Source organism: Phascolarctos cinereus, unplaced genomic scaffold, assembly GCF_003287225.1.
Source record: "Phascolarctos cinereus isolate Bilbo 61053 unplaced genomic scaffold, phaCin_HiC Scaffold_8;HRSCAF=390, whole genome shotgun sequence".
Lineage (NCBI taxonomy): Eukaryota > Metazoa > Chordata > Mammalia > Diprotodontia > Phascolarctidae > Phascolarctos > Phascolarctos cinereus.
The window spans coordinates 26,614,112-26,625,214 of record NW_027556291.1 but is presented as its reverse complement, the minus strand read 5'-3'; the positions used below and the strand labels follow the sequence as shown (position 1 = coordinate 26,625,214).

General features: G+C 40.6%; 1 protein-coding gene across 3 annotated transcripts in view; it reads right to left on the bottom strand.

Moving 5' to 3' along the window:
- Window positions 1-246: 246 nt before the first annotated feature.
- ABCB7 (ATP binding cassette subfamily B member 7) overlaps window positions 247-11,103 on the bottom strand; it is a 120,658-nt gene continuing 109,801 nt past the window's right edge. The window contains exons 16-17 of one of the 3 annotated variants that reach the window (XR_002320349.2): window positions 925-4,338; window positions 247-711 (exon numbers count right to left, since the gene is read on the bottom strand). Coding sequence is in view for 1 of the 3 variants with exons in the window: in XM_020964519.2 (XP_020820178.1) it covers window positions 4,123-4,338 (216 nt within the window). In the remaining 2 variants the exon portion in view is untranslated. Of the gene's footprint in view, window positions 4,339-7,941; window positions 8,079-11,103 lie in introns of all 3 variants that reach the window. The other 2 variants (XR_013483679.1, XM_020964519.2) reach the window with 2 other exon arrangements.

The window sequence follows — 11,103 nt, the reverse complement described above, 5'->3', positions numbered from 1 at the left end:
GCAACTTACCTTCCACTGATTGGTCATCAAAAATGTGATTGCCTAATACTAACTGCAAGCACTATAATTTGCTATCACTTTACCCACATTACTGAACACTGCAAACAATGACTTTCTCTCTGAAACAATTCCAAGTTCTCTCCTCTTGCATGGATCTGTAAGGCCATACTCCCAGAGTGTCTATTTCATCATCTGTATTCTTATTCTGAGTGTGTCACTGACAAAATATCAGCTTTCTCTGTGAACTGCAGAAAGAGTTGTCATTTATTTAGTAATGATCATCTACACAGATTACCATAAACAAGAAAACTGTAATAAACGGCTTCCCTAGGTTTTTTTTTTTAAACCAACCAGTTTTAGCCAGCTTCTTTGGCTTTTAATACTGTTGTTTACTGTACAGTTTACATTCAATTCTCCATACTGGAACAGGAAAGAGCTTACAATTATGAATTCATAATACATAGTCCTGAGATAAAAGATGTGAAACAAACACAATTAAGAAACAAGTGTTGCAAAAATTGCTGCTCAGTGATACATTGAACAATCAGGAAAGCAGGGAGAAAAACATGTGAAAGCTGGCAATGAGATGGGCAAAGTTTGGACAAGTTGTCCCCAAAATACAGGAACTGTAGGACCTTTGGATACCCTTGCCTTTTAAAGCATGCTGTACTTTGAGGATGACCATCTTCAAAAATTGGGTTCTGTCAACAGCTAGAGAGAAAGAAAAAACAAAAACTTTATCTGAAGGTATAGAAAAAAGTGTGAATTCCTCCAGAGGAAAAGAGGATGCACATTTTAAGTTCATGTCTTTGGGTTGCAGATGCCAAGGCAGGTTTGTGCAATTCTAGCACTCTGATCTGGTTTTCACAGGTGACTCTTACATTTGAGCCATTCACGTTTTTCCAAATGAGCTCATTGACTCACCCATTATCAAGAAGGTGTCCAGACCACGCCTTACAATGCAGAACTCTTTCAGGGTCAGTCCAGTTACAAACTTAGGGCTCCCAGGGATGGAAGGGGATTGGCCTGGGGTATATTGGAGGTAATCCCAAGTGAAACATCCTCTGTTCAAAATCCAGATTTCAAGGCTGCAGCATATTCAGAGAAAATACTTTTTATAAAAAGCATTTTTGTCTGCAGCTCCGACTTAGAGACAACCTCCCTTTTGCTTGCTTATATATTATAATGTAAAATTACTTCACTATGGACCAAGTGCCCTTTCCTTTGGCATTTACTCTAATTACATGATTCAAAGAACCTCTTCTTTCACTTTACCTTGGGAAGAGCTTTTATGTCATCATACTGAACTATGATAATTACCAGCTGGGTTGGAGGATGGCCTCTCTGTCACTGTCCTTGCCCATTCCCCACGGGGACAACAAGGGTGGCAGAATGGAAAGAAGACTGCACTAGGAACTGAGAGCCCTGGATCCAAGTCATTGCTCTGCCACTGACTGACTGTGAAACTGGGCAGCTCACTTGGCAGGGTAAGGGGAGTAAGAGACACGATGCCAGTCATAGGGTTAAGTGACTTGCCCACGGTCACACAGCTAATAAGTGTCTGAGGCCACATTTGAACTCAGGTGCTCCTGACTCCAGGGCCAGTACTCTATCCACTGCACCAGGCTTGCTTCATTTTGAGGGACCTGAATGTTCTCATCAGGAAAATAATTAAGGGGTTGGCTTCAGTAGACCTTTAAGGGCCCTTACACCTTAAAAATTCTAAAAATCCAATGTGGCCATTGTGATACATCTGCAAAAAGAAGAGGTTTCTCTCGATTGTACCAGAAGTCTTTTAAAATTCTGGCTATTCTGTGAGAAAAGACATTTTCTTCCAAGTCATAGTTCTGACCCGAGGACAACTGCATTTTTCAGGCCACGTACTGAAAATACTGCCTAATTATCCAATGAAAATGCCCAGCAACCTGACTAATGATCTAGGATCACATCTAGACAAGCTTTAGATAACCTCTGGGGAACAAACCATCACCTACTTGCAATATTCAAACCAAGTGTCCCATTTGTATACTGAAAGATCTTACTCCAAACATATATGTGTGTATTTAAGAAAGGCTACTTCATTCCTACCTTCTTGATTATTTAACTGAGCTTTATCTTTATAGGATCATAGTCTCAGAGCTAGAAGGGATCTCAGAGACTAGCATCTAGTCTCAAATTTTGATTTTACAGATGAGAAAACTGAGGTCCAGGGAGAGAAAGTCATTTGCCAAAGGTCACATGCGGTGGTTAACACTCAGAGGAAAGATCTGAATTCGGGTCCTCTGACTTCCAAGTCAGGGCACTGTACATGTTGCTTCCCTTTCCTCTGAGCTAAAGAAAATACCCAGAAGGGAGGGCCAAAGGAGAACAAGTGACATGGAACCACTTACCACATTTCCAGCAATGTGACTGATTTGTTTGAAAAAAAAAAAGAAAAGAAAAGAAACAGTGATTTTATTTCTCAGGATATCAGTAATGCCTATGGCTGTAGAGGATGTAATGTTTGAATAACATTTTACAGTTGATTAAGCACTTTTTTCTTAATGCCAACCTTAAGAGCAGGTTCTTGCTTCACATATTTCTGGTGTCAAAGACTACCCCTTAAAGTACTGGCTTCCAGTTACTCATCTCCCTAGATTTGCTCTGACATAATAAAATTGAATACCTGATTTAGGTAAGACCCAGGTACCTATCTACTGATTCAATACACATAAATAAATCCATACGAACTCCCATATTTCCTCTTACACAATGCACATTAAAACCTTAAAAATAATAACAATTAAAATAGTCTGATTTTTTTTCTGAGAAAAAAAATCTTATTATATACAACTCTGTGTGAATTCTTCCACACTATAGGAGATCAAAAAGTTTTATAAAACGAATAATGACCATCCATGAGAATAAAAGAAGTGCACAATAGAAAAGATAGTCCAGTTATCAACTGACATAGGTATCGAAGTGTTTTGCTAATTGTTTCTAGAAGGTAAAACTTGATTACCTGTTGGGGCGCCTCCCCGCTAGAAAGCAAAGTGTGAACACATTTAATTGCTGAGCCAAAGGGAAGACCTTACCTAGAACCTGAAGTGTCAGCTGAGATTAATGACCTTTGTTCCTCACCTAGAGAGTAGGACTAATCCTCCCTGGGTTCCTAATAGTCCTTAATGATTTTTAAATGGAAGCTGCTTGACTCAAAAACCCCATCTTCCCCCTGCATAATTTCAGATGGTAAAAGAAAAGAACATTGAGAGAAAGAAAAAGTTTAAGTTTCCTTAAATCTGAACAGTTGTTTTCAGATTCTGCTGAAAGCTCTAAGAATCACCTGCCCACCTGCCAAAACTATACATTTCAGCCTAGGGCCTCAGTGGAACATCCTCCTTGCCAACATTGGTTCAAGGGAATTTCTCCACCAAAATACTTGAAACAACATAAGGTAGGTAGGTGTTTTATCGACTAGCACAGATGACCTATAAAGCAGGCCTGGAAATCTGTGGCTTTGAATGTGCTTATTAATTAGTTTTCAGATCAATGCAATATATTTCAAGAAGGCAGGCAACTATGAGACATTTTTTTCTTTTTTCTCTCTTTTTCTTTAAGGATCGAAACTCTTTTCAACCAAATTGTCAGCGTCAAGAAACTTTAAATATTTTATAGTAATGTGTAAACCCATGTGATTTAGCTGGGTATGCAGATTAACACTTTAACAAATCAATCATGGTGGGGGAAGTCAGAATGTAGAGAACAGTAAATCAGGTTTAGCCCAGTTCTAGTATGACCATCCAAACAAGTGAAAAACACTAGGAGTGGCTGGTGGTGTTTTACCTTCCAATGGTAAATGTTGGAATAAAAGGATACTAGAAAAAAAAAAGTGGGATGGCTTTTTTTTTGGGGGGGGAGGGTACAGAGAAAGGAAGAAGAATACAAAGACAGACTGAGAAAGATTGAGAAAGAAAATCCTTTGGCCAAAGAACTGATACCTCAGAGAAGAATTTTACAAGAGGGAAATGTAAGATTTTCTGCTTTTGTTGTTAAATAAATCAGGAATTCTGCTTCAGTGCAAATGTGTCACTTGAAGTTTTCTTGTTTGTTTTTTAAAGAAACAATTAAAATGCCTTGCGGAATTTAGCAGGAACAGTTTCCACAGCCTTTAACACTGTTGATAATTTCTTCTTGGAGTTTCTTCCTCTCCTCCTCTTTGGATATCTGCTGTTTCCTTGCTTCCCACCTGGGATTGTTAATATTTGACATACGGCTGCTTTGGGCATGCCACATTTCTGAATAGATGCTCCCAGGGCTGGCGAGGAGACTACTGTGGGTTCCCCGCTCAGCTATTTTACCCTAAAACACAAACAAAACAAATTAGGTCAAATAACTAATAAAAAGTGAACTTACATACCATTTTTCCTGCTAAGCATTTTGCAAGACTTCAGGAAAATATCCCCTTTCCATTTTGTAGGCAGAAAAACTGAGGAGAAGTGGGGTATTCCATGCCAGACCTCCTGGCTACTAGTCTAGTAGAGGGCCAAGTCCTGGGCACCATTTTAATTGAGAAGAAACATGTTCTAAGTGCTGTATTCTGATGAGGAGGTGGGATGGGAAGGGATTTTTAAAAGTTGAAATTTGTACACTTGATCAATAGTTATCCAAATCAAGCCTCTTATCATTTTATAAAACAGGCTTTCCTGTACAGAAAACAGAAATACCCCAAACCTGCACATGAACTTCAAAATGAAAAGATTTCTGCATGATGATTTATTTCTTTTGCTATCTGCCTGCCTTTGTTAACAATGGCTATTAACCTGAACACTACGTAGACCTGGTACAGATTCCAAAGTTTTATCTCTGGTTAATTTGCTTTGTCTTGACAGCCACTAGGCAACATGGTGGGAGACAAGATGGATGTTGTCTCTTTTCTTGCTGCTCCTGGTGCTAAGTGACAGGAACTTTACAAATATGCCTGTAAGAAACAGAAACTTGGGATCTGCCCTGGACCCTTCTGAGTGCAAGCTGGGCACTCCACGAAAGCATGATTTGATATTGCTTTTGAAATTCCTATCCACCCTGAAAACAATGGTCCATGATCTTTTCTCAGTCCAGGAACCACTTTACTGAGATACAAGACTTCATGGATCATTGATCCCCATTGAGTCCTACCCAAGAAAATAAAAAAACAAAAGACAAATACAAAAGCCATGGGAAAGTGATATTTTATCAAAGAGTAAGAACAAAGAGGGCTGTCCTAAAAAACTTTAATTTCTGTCAGAATCATGTTTATAAAATCATAGATTTGGAGCTGGAAAGTACCTCAGAAGCAGTCTGGTCCAAACTTCTCATTTTACAGTTATGGAAACTGAGGCCCAGAGAGGTTGACTTCTCCACTTAAGCAAGGATGTAAACCAAGGTCCTCTGACTCCAAATCCAATGCTTTTCCCCATACTATAAGAAACTGGCCCTCAAATCACCTGAAGGACCCCTGAGAGCCAGGGCTCCTCCAAACATGCCATGAAGTATGTTCCTCCTAATCAACTGAACATATCATCATCTTTAATATTTCAATCTCTGACCTCATCAATCTAGATATCCTCCCTCCAAAGATGCAGATTAGAATCTACTGAAGCATTCTCATTTTGTCAGACCCTGCCCTCCCCAGAAAGCCCACCAAACATGTCACTGATCTTCTGCATTATATAGATACCAATGGAGCCTAAGGGCTGTCCATTGGTTATACCTCACCCTTGCCACATGGCCAGCCCACTTCCTTTTCTGGTCAAACACCTCTCCAATGACATCCTTTCCATCACTACTCCTGTAGAATTCTATGACAGCCTACTCACTCTCATCATGTACCTCTCCACCTTCCTTTGACGAACCACAACTTTCATTCTTTGGAGATTGTATTCAATGACTTTTGGCCATAGAGTATCAAGAGAATACCGATGTAAAAAATATGAACAGACCTCTGTATGAGGAGCAGTTTGAGGGTCATTAAAAGCACTGTATAATTTCTCAATCTAAGTTGATCTACTATTTTAAGTCAATTCTGGGCCCAGTTCGTCACCCATCTATCTACAGGATCTGCCCAAAAGGTTCAACTGCATATAATTATCTGGAGGTCTTCTTTACCTACTTGGGGAGACAGGACAAACTCTTTTGAGTGGCTAAAGTCTCATTAGGAGATGTCACAATGCTCCAAGCTTGATGCAATCAGCACAATGCTAGTCAATCAACACTTCCTGTGTGTGCCAGGCGTTGCACTAAGCATTGGGAACACAAAGAAAGGCAAAAGCTCAGTCCTGAATTCTAGGGACTCACACTCTAATGGAGGAGATAGCTTGCAAACCACTAGTAAATGGGAGGTAATCTCAGGAAGGCCTGAGCAATCCAGGGAGGCCTGGAAAAGGCCTCCTGCAAAAGATGGATTTTGTACTGTCTTACAGGCAGGGAAGCCAGAAGGTGGATATGAGGAAGGAGAACATGCCAGGTATGGAGGACAGCCAGACAAGAGGCCAAGTGGAGCAATGGACTGCCATGCGCAAGGAACAGCAAGAGGGCCAGTGTTGCTACACCCTGGAGTATGTGGAAGGGAACAGAGTATAGCAGTACTAGAAAAGCAAGAAGGGGCAAAGTTGTGAATGGCTTTAAAATCCAAAAAGAATTTCATACTTGATCCTGGAGGTATTAAGGAACTACTGGAGTTTATTAAGTTGGGGTATGTGTGTGGGGGGGTGTGAGAGAGACAGACAGACAGACAGACACGGACACAGACATGGTTAGCCCTTTGCCTTAGGAAGATCCTTCTGGCAACTAAATGGAGAATGGACAGGAGTGGGGAGAGATTTAAGGCAGGGAGACCTATCAGCATGAGGTGAACAGGGCCAGCTGTGTGAGTGGAAGGAAGAAGATGTGTAAGAGAGATGCTGTGAAGAGAGAAATGACAAAGATTTGTGGCCTATTACCAGAAGCACTGGCTAGGTGCAATTTTGGAGTCTTCTCACTAAGTAACTCTTTGGTTCGTACCTCCTGGGAATATCTGAACTTGGTTCATTTTGCCCCACCCAAAATTTCCCTAAGTTTTTAATAGTTTCTCTCTCAAATTATCATATATTTACTTATGCAAATATATAAAAATTACATAAAGAGGTTGCTAGGTGGCATAGCGGATAGAGTGCTAGGCCTGGAGTCGGGAAAACCCAAGTTCAAATCTAGCCTCAGATACAAGCTGTATGACTGAGGATGTCTTTAACCTATGCCTGCCTCAGTTTCCTCAACTGTAAAATGAGGATAATAATAGCACCTACTTCCCAGGGTTGCTGTGAGAATGAAAAGTGCTTAGGACAGTCCCTGGCACATAATGCTTGTTTCCCTCCCCTTCCCTCCTCCTGTACATGTTGTATCCAACTGTGGAGGGATCCTGGTAAAAGCTAAGTCCTCTGAGGCAAACAATGTTTCATTTGTGTTTTTCTATTACTAATACCTAGCACAGTATTTCGCACATAGTAGATACTTAATAAACATTTAACAACTTTAATATTAGCATTGGAGGGGGATTTTAGAAAGCACTTTAGTCCATGGGTTGTTAACCTAGGGTCTGTGAACTTAAAAAGAAAAATTTGAATAACAGTAATTCAATATAATTTGTTTCCTCCAATCTTCTGTATTTATTTTATATATTTAAAAACATTATTCTGAGTAGTTCATAGGCTTCACCAGATGCTTGCCAAAGGAGTTTGTGCCCCAAAAAAGAGCACTCCTGCTCTTGTCCAACACTCTCATTTAAAAATACCACCACCAACACTAACGGCTAGGGTTTTATTGGTTCCCCTCCCCAAATAACCTTTATTTGGTCCCAGGACAAAGCCCTAGGCAACCTATCTGTGACGACCAGGCAACAGCTGAAGGGAGAAAGCCCAAGGATGGGATTTGAGGGACTCATAATCCTACCTTGAATCACACCTCCTTGTGCCCGTGGTCAAATCCCTTCCCCTCTATGGCCTCCTCTGCACAGGCTCTAGACAACAAAGGGGTTTGGAGCAGATGGCATCTAATTCCCCTTCCAGTTCTCAGTATCTGTTGGCAGTCTGGTACCAAATTCCAAAGAGGTATTTAATCAATCCAGTTATTGAAAGTCACATTCAATCCTAGGGTGGACCAGGCTCCCTCCCTGGGCCTCAGTATTCTCATTTGTAAAATGAAGGGGTTGGCCTGGATGGTCACTAGTAAGTCTGGCTACAATCTGGTTCCAACCTACCTTATTCCAACCAAACTTATTTTACATAGGTGGGTTCCTGTCATATGCTCTCTATATACTCTGCCCAAAATGGCTTCCTTACAATGCTCCCCTAACTACGTTCCATCTCAAGCTGTTATCAGCACTCTGGGCCTCAGCTTTGTCAGGAATCACAGTGGATGACTTGAAAACCCATTTCAACTCTGATGTTATAGTTACATATTTATTGTTGTCAGGTCATTTTGGTCGTGTCCAATTCTTCATGACCCCATTTGGGGTTTTCTTGGCAAAGATCCTGGAGTGGTTTGCCATTTCCTTCTCCAGCTCATTTTACAGATGAGGAAACTGAGGCACACAGGGTTAAGTGACTTACCCAGGATCACACAGCTAGTAAGTGTCTGAGGCCACATTTGAACTTGGGAACATGAGTCTTCCTGATTATAAGCCCAGTGTTCTGTCCACTGAGCCACCTAGCTGCCCTTACTGATACATATGATTTTATTCGATTCAAACAAACATTTAGTTGTGGGTTTTTTTTCCAATTAATACAAATCTTATTTTCTCTCTCCCCCAATATCCCTGTGGCTGGAATGCACTCCCTCCTTATCTCCAACTGTTGCAATCTTTAACCTTCTTCAAAGATGAATTCAAGTGCTACCTCCTACATAAGGCCTTGAATACAGAGGTTGTTACATTTTTGTCTTCATATCTATCCTCAGTGCCTGGCACACAGTAGGCACACAAAAGTTGGTTCAACTTGTACCACAGCAACAGCACTATAAAGACAAACAACTTTTAAAAACTCAAGAACTCTGTTCAACATAATAACCAACCAGAACTCCAGAAGACCAGCAATGAAGCATGTCACCCACACCCACACATAGAAGTGACAGACTTAGGATGCAGGTGGAAACATATTTTTTGGACATAGCCAACGCAGGAACTTGTTTTGCTTGACGTTATGTATTTGTTTCAAGAGTTTTGCTATTCTTTTCAGACCTCTCCCTCATTTGGGGGTGGAGTGGGTGTGTCATGATGAGAGACAGAGAGAAAACAGATTTTTATTAATTAAAAAACTAAATGTTTGTTGAATTGAATAAAATCATATATAACTGTAACTTTAGATTTGAAAGGGATCTTCAAGTCACCCACTGGATTGTGGTGAAGTACCAGACTCGAGATAACATGGTTAGTGAGAAGCAGAGTTGCTTGGGATCCATGAGTCCCAAATCCCAGTCCTGTGCTCTTTCCATTGCAGTGCTCATTCCACCACCTGGACATGAGTTCAATAGCTACAGTTGTTCCTGTGAGGAATGAACAAGACTGAGGCCTAGCTATAAGCAAGAGCAGCAAAATAGAGGCTCTACTGCACTGGAAACAGGGAAAATAACCCTGGGGCAAGAGTCATTTTCCACCTCTTTTCCTCACCCAATCTTTACTCTCCTGGCTGCCATTTTGGGATCCTTCAAATTGAAAGGACACTTAGGCACTTCCTTCCAAAGTAAATGTCACTATGATTCCATGCAGTAAAAGACATGGCATGACAGCAGCAATGTGATTGCCTCTAACAATCCAAGAACACAGGAGAAAAAAATTGGAAATTTTCTGAAAATAAGACTCCAGGACAATGCTTCACCATAGCAGTGTGGAGATGACCCTGGATTGTCAAAGGCTATGTTCAACCAAACACAAGCTCTGACTGACCTTATGGAAGCTGGAAATTAATTCAGTTAAATTCAATCAAAATTTATTAAGTGCCTACTAAGTGCTAGGTACTAAGGATGCAAAGACAAAAACAAAATAATATTTGTCCTCAAAGAGCTTAGTGAGTTTAAAGTACACAGATCAGCAAATGCAGCATAAAACAAAGGAGTTTGAAGAGCAAAAGAATACAACTGGGGGATCAAGAAAGGTATCATGTAGATCATGAAATCTGAGCTATTCTTTGAAGGACGTTAGGAATTCTAAGAGACAGAGTGGGGAAGGAATATATTTGAGATATGGAGAACCAATCACCTGTGCAAAGGTATGGAGGTAGAGATGGAATGTTGTATATGGGCACTCTGACTAAACAGAGGCTTCTTAGACTATGTAAAGGGGATTAATCTAACACTTAGAAAGGCGAATAGGAAGGAGATATGGAGGGCTAGAAATGCAAAGCTGAAGATTTGATATCTTATCCTAGATGTAAGAGAGAGCAGTTGAAGATCTTTTTTAGTAGGGGAGTGACATGGTCAGCTATGTTTTTAGCAACATCAATTTGGCAGCTACATGAAGAATGCATTGGAGAGAGGAGAAACTGGAGGCAGGCAGACCAATTAGGAGGCTATTTCCGTAATTCTGGTGAGAGACTGTGTAAGTAGAGAGAAGGGATAGATGGTAGACGTGTTGTGGCTGTAGGATTGACAAGACTTGTCAACTGCTAGGCTACAGAGGATGAGGAAGAGGGAAAAGTCAAGAATGACTCTCAGGTAAGTTTGGAGGACGGATGGGTTGGATGTGATGAGTCGGAGATGCATTTGAAAGACTAAGTGTGAAAAAGTGTGAACTTGCTATTAGGAAGGTTTGCTTTCTGGTTAGGAGAAGCTTAGTGTCACAAGGCTGCCTGCCAGGTGAGGAATTTTTCCAGCCATATCAACTCAAGAAGGTCAGCAGATTATTTTAGTATTAAACCTACTTACCTGTTCTGCTGCTACTAACAAACTAGTTCTGATTTGTAAAAAATTAAAGTATTATATAAAGCCTCAAAGTGGCAAACTAGAGAGGTAAGCATAAGCCTGCTAATCCATGCCAACATGATATGTGTAAGAAAGGCTATAACCACAATATCAGTGTCACTTAAGTGGCAATAATATCAAAGGGATACTTTCCAAGTT